This window comes from Schistocerca cancellata, chromosome 2, assembly GCF_023864275.1.
Source record: "Schistocerca cancellata isolate TAMUIC-IGC-003103 chromosome 2, iqSchCanc2.1, whole genome shotgun sequence".
Taxonomy (NCBI): Eukaryota; Metazoa; Arthropoda; class Insecta; order Orthoptera; family Acrididae; genus Schistocerca; species Schistocerca cancellata.
The window spans coordinates 361,553,174-361,567,223 of NC_064627.1; the positions used below are offsets into that span (position 1 = coordinate 361,553,174).

Below are 14,050 nucleotides of genomic sequence, written 5' to 3' on the forward strand. Positions count from 1 at the left end.
ATTCTAGCTCTCAGAACCATTAGCTCTTTCGTCAGGGAGGGCAGAGAGATACATTGGAGAAAGTTAAAGAGGGAGGGTTGGTCACACAGAACACAGGGTGAGAGGGGCCCACGAGCTGTGAGGACAATAGTTTGTAGGGCAGGGGTGTGGAATATGTTTAATATTTTGGAAGATGAATGGCAGCTAATAAGTAGCCATAAGAAAGTTTCATTTCCAACTCCATTAAAAACCTCTGTAATATCAATGTTCAAATCATTTTCTTGAAAGAAAAACATCTGACTACACTCTTTTTTTTTTCTTTTCCCTGAGAGCTGGGGGGGTCACTTACCCTTGCCACTGGGCTTGGATGCCCTTGGTGAGGACAGAAGGGAAATAAAGATCTTAATCTATTCCTCTGTCCTTTATATGTGTCTGTTGGCAACACGAAAAATTTCACCTCATTTAGGTAAATGTTCTCTCTTGTATTTTTATAAATAATCTGGTACCATATAGTAGATGTATCCAATGTATGCTAATCACTCAGGCTGCTCTATGTGTATTTCCCAAAAACAAAAAAAAAGATATTAAGTCAGACAGTACACTTTAATGATCATTTGTCAAAAGTATTATTTGTTATTGTATGCCTGGTGTTGTTATCATAATGTCAAGAACAAGGAACTGAGTAAATAATATATAATTCAGTAACTTCAGTCTTTTTTTCTGGTAAGAAAGAAAATACATATTTTACATGAAATGCTGTCAAGTGTTAGTAGACTAATAAACTTATTTGTAAGTGATATTAGAAGTAGATACTGACAACTAATTTGTGTAACAATTATTATTAACAAATTGTGGCAAAAAAAGACTCAACAGAAAAATAAACATCTGTCTACAACAGGAACTGTTTGTGTATTTTGCTTTTTACTATATAGTTTCAAGTAACAAGAAAAAAATCTTGAAATGTGCATACAATTTTTGTTTATGTATGGAACTTATTGGTTATCAATGCAAGCCCAAATGTATGATGAGTGATTCAATCTTTTCTCTCCAGATAAAGATGTTTATGTTAGAGTGTAGCAAATATCACAGTAGGCAATCTGAACATCAGACTACAACTGTTAAGAGATCATATATTAAGCAGCTGAAGCAGGATCAGAGACTTCAATGGTGTGTTTGAGAGAGGCAGGTAAGTGCAAAAGCAGCATCGAGCTCCTCTCGATGGTGTCCAGCTGTTGATAACACAGGCTCTTCTGCTTGTAGTGCTGTTGAGAATGGAACCATTTAAGTATTCAAATACAGCCAACACTTGACAGGCAATAAAACTTAAAGCAACACATTTTATCATATAAGTTCGAATGCATAAGTGTGTGACACTTACACACAGATATGGAAATTCCAGAATGGAAACCACAAATTAATAGAAGAAAAGGCAACTACTCACCTGTGTGCAGTTCATGGGTCATGTATAGAAATGTAACAGATCAGGGGAACTTTTCTATTTCACAATTTATGAATATAACAGGGATTTAAAAAAGGACTTCAGAATGAGTCAAGCCAAAAGTAATTTCATGCTGAGGCACCTGAATGAGATACTGCAGTACCAGTATCAAAGCTTCTAAGTTATTTCAGATTTATTAAAATCAAACAACCCTTCTGTTTTTAACTCTTAGATGGTAAATATCTGAATTGTTTTCTCTTCACAAAATAAATCTTTTGGTTACTCTCCTGATACAACTTTGCAGTTTATCCCTCCACTGGATTCAGTGCACCATTTCTGTGCATAAATATTACAAATGAAAAGCAGTTCCATATCAGAAATATATTCACCTGCAACTCAAGTCTTTGTGACTGATATATTTACCTAGGGGTATAATACCTTATATACAACTCTAAAGAAAATATACAACATGAATTAAACTCTTATTTCTGAGAATGTATAAAGCTAACTAAGTGATTTTGAAATGACAGATTTGTAGAACTGCGTATATAGCATTAATGGTGGCACAAACCTCTTGGTTTGCCTTACTGTCACCATCAGAGATTAATGTTTTGATTCTCTCATACTGGTAGTGCTGATGTGCATCGCTGCCCCACTGATATAAATGCCCACTGTAGTGCCTGTATCTATAATGGTGTCGACATTAGAAGGTGGGTCAATGCGCAGCAGCAGTGGGCAATAGACAGCATGCTCCAACCAACAACATAGTTCTGTTGTTTCTCTCTGTAGGGCACACTTCAGGGTGAGCATAGAATATTTAGTGTTGATTGTTAATTTAGGTATAATAAAAAATAAAAATACTTAGTTACTGTGGTGTTAATTACGGTTTGCATAAAGCATACATATGAAGTATTACATTAACAAGCAATGCCAATAGTTGTCTAGGTGTATGAATTTTTGCAGGGAGAATCAGAATCAGAAGCAGTGGGCCAGCAGGGCACTCACCCCAGCATTATCAGTGATCAGGGTAGGCTAAATATAAAGTGTGTGATCTAATACGGAGACAGAGAGCACATTGCTGATGCTGGAAAGTATTTTTTGTCTCTCTCTGTGTATTGTGCACCACGCAGATGCCTTCTTACACACACATGCACACACACACCACTCTAGTGTCAACTGCTGAGGTATTGAAGTTTACATCAGGAAATGGCTGGAAGCTACAAGAACATCACATATAGACAAATAGTCTAATATGGCTACAATTATTACCAAAAAGTGGTTAGGTTTTGATGTCATCCTGAACTGCATCAAGACCTTCTTCACATTACAGTATCAAATCAGTTAGCATTAGGTGTGTTTCTGTTGTTTTGGATTACAGGTTAAACAGAGGGAATAGCTCTGATACCTGTAAGTTTTTATACTTAGAAATTACTGTTTGAAACACTTATCATTTTCATTGCATTTGACATGTTCTTTGACATCCATCTACATCTACATACAAACTTTGCAAACCACAGTCAAAAGTGTGAAAGAAGGTGTTTCCCATTACACTACACATTTGGATTACTTCCTGTTCCATTTGTATATGCTTATTGGAAAGAATGACTACTTAAATGTCTGTGTGCACCACACTGTAATTAGTCTAATCTTGTTTTTGTAAACCCATTCAGAACTTCACATAAGGGCATTTTGTATATTCCTACATTCCTGATTTAATATGCTCTCTTACTCTCCCCTGTTTCAGACGAAACTATGACCATGTATGCTGCCCTCTTTTGTATATCCTCAACATTCTGCATTAGTCATATGTGGCATGGCTCCCACACACTTGAGCAGTATTCTAATAGAGGTCACATCAGTGTCTTGTAAACAATCTCCTATGCAGATTGAGTGCATTTTCACAGTTTACTACTAATGAACTGTAGTCTACAACCTACCTTATCTATAACTGAGCCCATGTGATTATTTTACTTCACATAACCAATATCCAAAGCTGTATCCATCCTGGTATTAATTAGATAAACACTGAAACAGAAACACAACTGATGGTTGTTAACTGATGCTTGTGTAGCCATTGCTGTTAGCACAAGTAAGTAGACCTGTTCGACAAATCTTTTTACATATTTATAGAGCCGTTCACCATACTTAAATTGCATCATTTGTAATTTGAGGTAATGTTTCAATGCACATTTTGAAGCCTTGTACTGAAAGAGTAATGGGCTTGGCATTAGTATAATTGATTACCATCAATTATAACAACTCCTGTCAAGAGCAATTTCTTTGCACTACTTTACAGATAGTATGTAAGTTTTCCAGTCATATTGTCATCATAGGAGGAGACTTTAACCATTCAACAATCAATTGGGAAAATTACAGTTTTGTCAGTGGTGGGTGTAGCAAGACATTCTGCAAAACATTACTAAATGCATTCTCTGAGAACTACCTAGAACAGATTGTCAGAAAGTCTATTGACACTGGAAATATACTGGATCTAATAGCAGCAAACAGACCTGATGCCTTTGGGGATATCTACATACACTGAGCAGTCAGAACATTGTGACCACTGACCTACTATTGATATAAACCCATCCAGCCAAAAGCAGCATCACCTGGCGAGGAATGACTGCTAGTCAGACAAATGCACAGTGCATTAGTATCAGTGAATGTGCTGTCCATATGTAGAATGGGAAAGGTGTGTGATCTATCTGAATTTGACTGAGGACAAATTTTGATGGCTTAGAGGCCATGCTGGGCAGAGTTCAAGTGTGTCTGAATACACTGTGCACTCCGAACAATGGACCTCTGCAGCCGGTGACCCATGCATTTACCAATGTTAGTTAACACCACATTGTCAGTTATGACTGAAATGAGCACATGACCATTGGCACCAGACATTGGTGCAGTCACAGAGCATTGCATAGTCATAGTCTGATGAATACTGATACCTTCTTCAATATGCCAATGGGAGAGCACAAATTCATCATTTTCCAGGGGAGAGCTCCATGTTGCATGCACTGCAGGATGGAGACAAACTGGTGGCCGCTCCATTATGCTCTGAGGAACATTTTCATGGGCATCCATGGATCCAATGGAGCTTGTGCAAGGCACCATGATGGCCAAGGAGTATTGTATGTTGGTTGCAGACCACATACACCCCTTTATGACGATCGTGTTTCCAAGCGGCAGTGGCATTTTTCAGTGAGATAATGCACCACATCACAAGGCCAGGAGAGTGTTGGAGTGGTTTGAGGAACACAGTGGCAAGTTCCAATTGATGTGCTGGCCCTGTAGCTCACCAGATCTGAGCCCGATTGAACACATGTGAGATGTGATTAAAAATGGTATGGGAATTCATTGCCTCCCTTCCCAGAATTTGTGGTAATTAGGTGACTTGTGTGTGTAGCTGCGGTGCCACCTCCCTCCAATGACCTACCAAGGCCTCATTGTTTCCATGCCACAATGTGTCACCACTGTTATCCTTGTCAAAAGTGGACACACTGGCTATTAGATAAATGGTCGTAATGTTCTGGATGATCAATGTAGAAAGGGTATCAGTGGCTATTAAGCAGTTGTAGCAGCAATGATTACCAAACTACAAGTGGTAACTGAAACAAATGGAAGGGTTCATATGTCCAGCAAACTGGATAAAGAGGCAGTAGTATCATATCTCAATAAGGAATAGGGAACATTGAGCTATGGATACAGAGCACGTAGAACTGTGGCTCAGGTTTATCAAAGTGGACCATACGATTGCTAAATATATACCTAGTAGAACAGTTCATGATAAGAGGGACCCTCCATGGTACACAGTCACTGTAAAGTAACTTCTAAAGAAACAGAGACTACTGCACTACTGTGTAATAGATGTAAAACAAAGCATGGGGCTGTACATAGGGACATACAGAATGAAACACATTTGGTTGTGAAGAGGACAGTACAGGAAGTCTTTAACAATTGCCATAGCAAAATATTATTGAAAGATCTCTCACAAAAGAAATTCTGGGCATATGTAAAGACTATTATGGGTACCAAAGTTATTGTCCAGACAGTCATAGACAAGACAGGTACTGAAATTGAGGGTAGCAAAGCAAAAGTAAAAACAATGAACTCTAATTTCAAATATTCCTCTACAGATAAAAAATTCAGGACTATTGCTCTAATTTAATTTTCATACTACTGTGAAGATGAATGATATAGCTAACAGTGTCAGTGGTGTTGAGAAACAGCTGGAACTGCTAAAATTGAACAAAGCTCCAGGGCCTGATCAAATTCATATTAGGTTCTATACCCAATTTGTGGCTGAGTTAGCCCCTCTTTTAATCATGATCTACCATAGATCCCTTGAAGAAAAAACCATGCAGTAGTTGGAGGAAAGCACAGGTCACACTCATCTACAAAAAGGGTAGCAGAAGTTTTGTAAAAAACTGCTGTCCAATATACATGACATCCATTTGTTGTAGAGTCTTAGAACATATTCTTATTTCAAATGTAATGAAGTATCTCAAACAGAATGACCTCCTCTGTGCCATCCAGCATGGTTGCTGAGAACATTGATCATGTGAAACCCAAATTGCACTTTTCTCACACGGTCTCCTGAAAGTGATGGATTAAAGTAGTCAGGGAGATTAAGCACTTCTCAGTTTCTAAAAAGCCTTTTAATCTGTACCATACCTACACTTACTGTCAAAAGTGCAGTTATATGGTGTATCATGCAAAATTTGTGAGTGGATTGAGGATTTCTTGACAGGGTAGCTGCAGATGTTATCTTGGATGGAGAGTAATTGACAGATGTAGATGTAGCTTCAGGTGTACCCCAGTTAAGTGTGTTGGGTACCACATTAATAACAGTCTCAAGACATTTTGCAGATGTTGCAGTTGTCTATAATGAATTACTGTTTGAAAAAGCTGCACAGATGTCCATTCAGAAGCTTGATAAGATTTAAAAGTGGTGCAAAGATTGGCAACTTGGTTTAAAATTTCATAAATGTAAAATTGTGCACTTCACAAAATGAAAAAACATATTATCTTACGAGAGTGGAATTAACAAATCACAACTGGAATTGGTCAACTCATACAAATACCTGGGTGTAACCCTTTTTAGGGATATGAAATGGAGTTATCACATAGGCTCAGTTATAGGTAACACAAGTGGTAGACAGGTTCATTGGTTGAATACTAGGGAAATGAAATTAGTCCACAAAGGAGACAGCTTACAAATCACTCATGTGACCCATCATAGAATGTTCTTCAGCTATGTGGAACCTGTACCAAATAGTACTTAACAGGGAATATTGAACTTATACAAGAGAAGGACAGTATGAATGGTCACACATTTTTTTTATCCAAGGGAAAATGTCACAGAGATGTTGAAGAAACTGAATTGGCAGACATTTGACAATAGATGGAAACTACACCACAAAAGTCTGTTTACAGAGTTTGGAGAACCAGCTTTAAACAATGATTTTAGTGTTATATTATAGCTCCTACTGTATCACTTCCATAGGGATTGTGAGAACAAGATTAGATTACTTACAATACACACACACACACACACACACACACACACACACACACACACACACACACACACACACACACACACACAAAGGCATTTAAACAGTCATTCCTTCCACGCTACACATATGAATGGAAGGGGAAGAAGCCCTAATAACTGGTACAATAGGAAGTACCATCTGCCATGCACTTCACAGTGGTTTGTACAGTGTGAAGGAAGATGTAGATGATGTCCACCCAATAACAGTGGGAAATGACCATTCTTAGGCTATCCATTTGTCATGCTGCACATGTACAGCTTTGGTCACTCAGCAACTGACATACAAGTTTTTGCATACAGTCAGTGCCAGATGTGGACCTGAAGGGAAGCAGACTGTTAATCACAACCTGAGAAATAAATTTAGTGTTATGACAGAAAAAAAGCTTTGATCAGTGTATCATAATTTCAGGTATTATCAACAGTTAAATACTTAGTGTTTTGATTGTATTAATCAACAATTTTAAACTATTGCTTAGACTACAAATAGTAATTTTCTGGCATCATTATCATTTTTACCACTGTATTTAAGTCATCACTGTCACAGGTAATGAAACTGATTCATCCACTGTGCAAAATGGGATCACTATTGGCTTTTGCAAAAAAATGAATGCTGTTAATCTATGGGCATTGCTTTGCTTATTTCTGTCATTTTACTCATCTGACTGTTTTACCATGCTTTACAGTGAGTTTGATGGGAGGAGAGAATGGAAGGAGCAGGTGTTAGCTGCTTTTGTCTGGCTCACCTCTCTCACCACACACATCTTTCACCATAAGACTCTGTTTTAATCATTTTGTTGTCCATGATGAATGCTCTAAAGGAACCATTTGACCAACTATCTTGTCCTTCTTAGAGGAATCTTTCTCATTTGATTCCCACAGGATCAAGTGAATGATGACCTCATAGTTGGATCCCTCTCATGGTGGTAATCCCTTTGTTTATGAACACTATGAGTTAGGTGCAGCATCATTGTGTTTTGAATGTTTTTGTTGCTGCCTTTAGGACCATTATCTCTCCTTGAGGCACACTTGAACAATTTTTTTCTTGCAACCTGTCCTTGAATACTACATTCACTGTAAAACTAACTCCCTGTGAGAGGGCTGGAACTATTGGCAAAATAGTATGCCTTTCCATATGGTAACGGCACCTGCAAGCAGCTGAAAGAATGCAATACAGACCTCAGTGTATTTCCCTCCCTCAAAATTTACAATTTCAACATCTGTGGTAATACTTCAACTATCAAATTCACTGTGTGATTCCCCACTATGCTTTATCAACAACTGTGGAACACTGGCCCTAAATACTATGTACATTCGATAACTTCCTGGTAATCTAGCTCCTAGCTGATGCAACAGTTTCTCTGTGTACTATCAGGTGCTCAGAACCATATGATTCAACAATCTACCTTGCGTAGTGAGGCTACAGATTTTGATAAATAACACAAATGGCAAGAAATCTAGTCAAATAATTATGGGAATATAAGAATCACTTTCTTCTTATTACCTGGGACATTAAGCCTGTGAGCCTTCCTGTAGTCTTGATTCGCCACTGCTTTCCATGTTATGTTTCTGGCTGACCATGTCACAAAACTATTACTAGGTTGGAATTTTTGAGCACTTTCAAGCCATTTATCTCTGAGGCACGTGTCCGCTTTTGGAGGCAATCCTGTTTCCATGTCAATGATTTGGACAAGTTGATCACTGTTTTCACTCCGCCTGCTGTCATTGAGGAATTTGTGCATCATATGACTTTTGTACTTGTTCCTTGGTGGTAATGTTCTGAGATCAGACATGTGAGAATCGGTAGGAGGTGAGGTGACGTTGCATGACTGGTGGTGTACACTGGAGGCATCCATGACATATGGCATTTCGGCTGCAGGGAGCTGGTGGTCACGATGCAGTGCTGAGTAACTGTGATCCATTGCTGTTGCATTAGCAACATAAGATAGCGCAGGTAATCCATCTGAGACCTCTACTTCACCATCTTGCTCTGAAACCAAAACCACGAAATCAAAAATTCTACTCAAAATGATGTTGTTAGTTGTACATTAGATAAAAACTGTTAGTACTTCATGGTGAATTAGTCTGCTGAAAAAAGACATTTGAATCTCTGAAGGTATCATAGCATATACATAATATGTACACTACATGTGACTAACAGTGATATGGAAATGGAAATGAAGTCCCTTGCTTCTTGACAGAGTGTAGGGGAACGATGCGGGAGATCTGCACCACCATACTAGGCAAGGTCCTATTGGAGGTGGTTTGCTGTTGCCTTCCTCTGACTGTAATGGGGATGAATGATGATGAAGACAACACAACAACACTCAGTCATCTTGGGACAGGTGACCTAGCGGGGAATTGAACCCAGGACCCTGTGCTCAGGAAACAAGAACGCTACCACCAGACCACGAGCTGTGGACTATAGTGATAAAGGATATGTAATTGAGGGTGGAGGGAGGGTGGGGAGAGAAAGGAAAGGAAAGGGAAGGAACTAATGTTATCAACATTGAGACTTTGTGTGGAATCAGAGACAATGGTGAAAATGTGTGCCGGATTGGGATTCGAATCTGGTATCTACTGCTTAGTAGGCAGTTGTGTTAACCAGTCTGCCATCTGGACATAGTGTTATCCCAGATATGTGGACTATCTGGAAATTCTCCCCAGCTGACTCACATTCCCACCTAGTGCCACTATCCGCTGTCCCACTAGATAGGAATGTGAGTCTATTAGGGCACACGTCAAGAGAGTCTGTGCGTTTGTGATAAACATTGCGCCTGGATGGTGCAGTGATTAACGCAAATACCTAGTAAGCAGGAGATCCTGGGTTCAAATCTTGGTCTGGTATAAATTTTCACATGCCACTGCTGATTTCACACAAAGCCCTAGGGCAGCTGATGTCTTTAGTTTATTCCCTTTACTTTTTTTTCTCCCCCCCCCCCCCCTCCTCTCCTTACCCCCATTCAATTACATAACATATATCACAACTGCAGATTCTGTGAGGTCTCTGTTCTTTTGGACACATTCAAAAGTACAGAAACCACACATTCATATAGTGTTATAAGTCTCTGCCAGGTCATCAGTTCAAACCAAAAGATACCATTTTCATGATTGGTTGCCATATATAAAGAAATACTGACATAGAGTATGTGTCTCTCTTAGCACATTGTTTAAGGACATATTTTTGCCATATGACTGACTGTAAAGGGTGCTTGTACAATATACAGGGTGTTACCAAAAGGTACGGCCAAACTTCCAGGAAACATTCCTCACACAAATAAAGAAAAGATGTTATGTGGACATGTGCCCGGAAACGCTTAATTTCCATGTTAGAGCTCATTTTAGTTTCATTAGTATGTACTGTACTTCCTCCATTCACCGCCAGTTGGCCCAATTGAAGGAAGGTAATGATGACTTCGGTGCTTGTGTTGACATGTGACTCATTGCTCTACAGTACTAGCATCAAGCATATCAGTACGTAGCATTAACAGGTTAGTGTTCATCACGAACATGGTTTTGCAGTCAGTGCAATGTTTACAAATGTGGAGTTGGCAGATGCCCATTTGATGTATGGATTAGCACGGGGCAATAGCCGTGGCGTGGTACGTTTGGATCGAGACAGATTTCCAGGACGAAGGTGTCCCGACAGGAAGACTTTCAAAGCAATTGATCGGCGTCTTAAGGAGCACGCAACATTCCAGCCTATGACTCGCGACTGGAGAAGACCTAGAACGATGAGGACACCTGCAATGGATGAGGCAATTCTTCGTGCAGTTGACGATAACTCTAATGTCAGCATCAGAGAAGTTGCTGCTGTACAAGGTAACGTTGACCACGTCACTGTATGGAGAGTGCTACGGGAGAACCAGTTGTTTCCATCCCATGTACAGTGTGTGCAGGCGCTATCAGCAGCTGATTGGCCTCCACGGGTATACTTCTGCGAATGATTCATCCAACACTGTGTCAATTCTCATTTCAGTGCAAATGTTCTCTTTACGAATGAGGCTTCATTCCAACGTGATCAAATTGTAAATTTTCACAATCAACATGTGTGGGCTGACGAGAATCTGCACGCAATTGTGCAATCACGCCATCAACACAAATTTTCTGTGAACGTTTGGGCAGGCATTGTTGGTTATGTGTTGATTGGGCCCCAAGTTCTTCCACCTATGTTCAATGGAGCACGTTATCATGATTTCATACGGGATACTCTACCTGTGCTGCTAGAACATGTGCCTTTACAAGTACGACACAACATGTGGTTCATGCATGATGGAGCTCCTGCACATTTCAGTCGAAGTGTACGTACGCTTCTCAACAACAGATTCGGTGACCGATGGATTGGTAGAGGCGGACCAATTCCATGGCCTCCACACTCTCCTGACCTCAACCCTCTTGACTTTCATTTATGGGGGCATTTGAAAGCTCTTGTCTACGCAACCACGGTACCAAATGTAGAGACTCTTCGTGCTCGTATTGTGGACGGCTGTGATACAATACGCCATTCTCCAGGGCTGCATCAGCGCATCAGGGATTCCATGCAACAAAGGATGGATCCATGTATCCTCACTAACAGAGGACATTTTGAACATTTCCTGTAACAGTGTTTGAAGTCACGCTGGTACGTTCTGTTGCTGTGTGTTTCCATTCCATGATTAATGTGATTTGAAGAGAAGTAATAAAATGAGCTCTAACATGGAAAGTAAGCATTTCCGGACACATGTCCACATAACATATTTTCTTTCTTTGTGTGTGAGGAATGTTTCCTGAAAGTTTGGCCGTACCTTTTAGTAACACCCTGTAGTCTTGTTTCGGTAGATGATCACAGAGAGGAATAAAGAGGGAGTTGTTGAAATGTGAAATTGGTACAAGGTCTATTCCTCTTGAGTATCAGTAAACTCCACTGACTTCTTTGTCCTCCATCAACAAAAAAATTACCCTTAACAGTGTTACATGCCCACGCTTCATGAGGTGGTCACTAGAGATATGGAATTTGGCCCACCGTATTGATGCATGTTTTAATGGGTAGGGAGCATTTGCTAGCTCCTGCCCAAACACTGTGAATTACACTTCAAAATGGAGAATAGTGACACAAGCTGTCCCTCAGAGCTCTGTTCTCAGTCCTATTCTCTTTTTGTTCTATCTTAATGATTTGCCCATCATTGTCAGCACTCCATCAGTTCTGTTTCCAGATGATAGGTCTGTTTTCGCTGAAAATTGTAAAGTGGGAAATATCCATGATTGTGTCATGAATACTCTTGATAGTTAAGAAACACATTTCCAGTGAAACGGGTTGCCTCTGATTATCTCAGAATTGTATATCGTACAATTCAAAACCCAAAGAGGCAAAGTTCCAGGAAATTAAAATAAGTTATAAAAATAAGGACAGAGCAGAAATGTAATCTGCCAAATTTCTAGGACTAAATCTGGATAAAAATTTAAATTGGAATACACACATTGAGTACCTCTTGAGTGAGTTATGTATTTTCACACAAAATTTCATGCTGATGTCAATCAATGGTGGGTGGTAATCATAATTTGTATTTATCTCATTAATGGCACGTGTGTGGATTCATGTTTACTGGAACATTTCTCCTTCTATTGCCATGTACCTTCAGCTGTGTCAGTTTTCACTATTCATTACACTGTGAATGAAATGAAATGAAGTCCCATGCTTCTTTACAGAGCGTAGGGGAACGATGCGGGAGACCCGCACCGCCTTACTAGGCAAGGTATTCATTACTGGCCATTAAAATTGCTACACCACAAAGATGACGTGCTACAGATGAAAAATTTAACCGACAGGAAGAAGATGCTGCGATATGCAAATGATTAGCTTTTCAGAGCATTCACACAAGGTTGGTGCCAGTGGTGACATGAGGAAAGTTTCCAACCGATTTCTCATACACAAACAGCAGTTGACTGGCATTGCCTGGTGAAACATTGTTGTGATGCCTTGTGGAAGGAGGAGAAATGCGTACCATCACGTTTCCGACTTTGATAAAGATTGGATTGTAACCTATCGCAATTGCGGTTTATTGTATCGCAACACTGCTGCTTGCGTGGGTTGAGATCCAATGACTGTTAGCAGAATATGGAATCGGTGGGTTCAGGAGGGTAATACGGAATGCCGTGCTGCGTCCCAATGGCCTCGTATTACTAGCAGTCGAGATGACAGGCTTCTTATCCGCATGGCTGTAACGGATCGTGCAGCCACGTCTCGTTCCCTGAGTCAGCAGATGGGGACGTTTGCAAGACAACAATCATCTGCACGAGCAGTTCGATGACGTTTGCAGCAGCATGGACTATCAGCTCAGAGACCATGGCTGCGGTTACCCTTGACGCTGCATCACAGACAGGAACCCCTGCAATGGTGTTCTCAACAACGAACCTGGGTGCACGAATGGCAACACGTCATTTTTTTGGATGAATCCAGGTTCTGTTTACAGCATCTTGATGCTCACATCCATGTTTGGTGACATCGCGGTGAACGCACATTGGAAGCGTGTATTCATCATCGCCATACTGGCGTATCGCCGGACGTGATGGTATGGGTTGCCATTGGTTACATGTCTCAGTCACCTCTTGTTTGCATTGACAGCACTTTGAACAGTGGATGTCACATTTCAGATGTGTTATGACCCGTGGCTCTACCCTTCATTCGATCCCTGCGAAAGCCTACATTTCAGCAGGATAATGCACGACCGTATGTTGCAGGTCCTGTACGGGCCTTTCTGGGTACAGAAAATGTTTGACTGCTGCTCTGGCCAGCACATTCTCGAGATCTCTCACCAATGGAAAACGTCTGGTCAATGTTGGCCAAGCAACTGGCTTGTCACAATACGCCAGTCATTACTTTTGACGAACTGTGGTATCGTGTTGAAGCTGCATGGGCAGCTGTACCTGTACATGCCATCCAAGCTCTCTTTGACTCAATGCCCAGGCATATCAAGGCCATTATTATGGCCAGAGGTGGTTGTTATGGGTACTGATTTCTCAGGATCTATGCACCCAAATCGTGTGAAAATGTAATCACGTCATTTCTAGTATAATATATCGTCCAATGAATACCCGTTTATCAT

The 14,050-nt window shown here is 40.3% G+C and overlaps 1 protein-coding gene across 2 annotated transcripts in view; it reads right to left on the reverse strand.

The window, feature by feature from the left end:
* Positions 1-689: 689 nt before the first annotated feature.
* The window catches only part of LOC126145734 (homeobox protein Mohawk), a 98,143-nt gene continuing 84,782 nt past the window's right edge, over positions 690-14,050 (reverse strand). The window contains exons 5-6 of one of the 2 annotated variants that reach the window (XM_049915578.1): positions 8,473-8,958; positions 690-1,241 (exon numbers count right to left, since the gene is read on the reverse strand). In XM_049915578.1, the coding sequence (XP_049771535.1) occupies positions 1,141-1,241; positions 8,473-8,958 (587 nt within the window). In that variant the 3' untranslated portion in view covers positions 690-1,140. The remainder of the gene's footprint in view (positions 1,242-8,472; positions 8,959-14,050) is intronic. The other variant, XM_049915577.1, reaches the window with a different exon arrangement.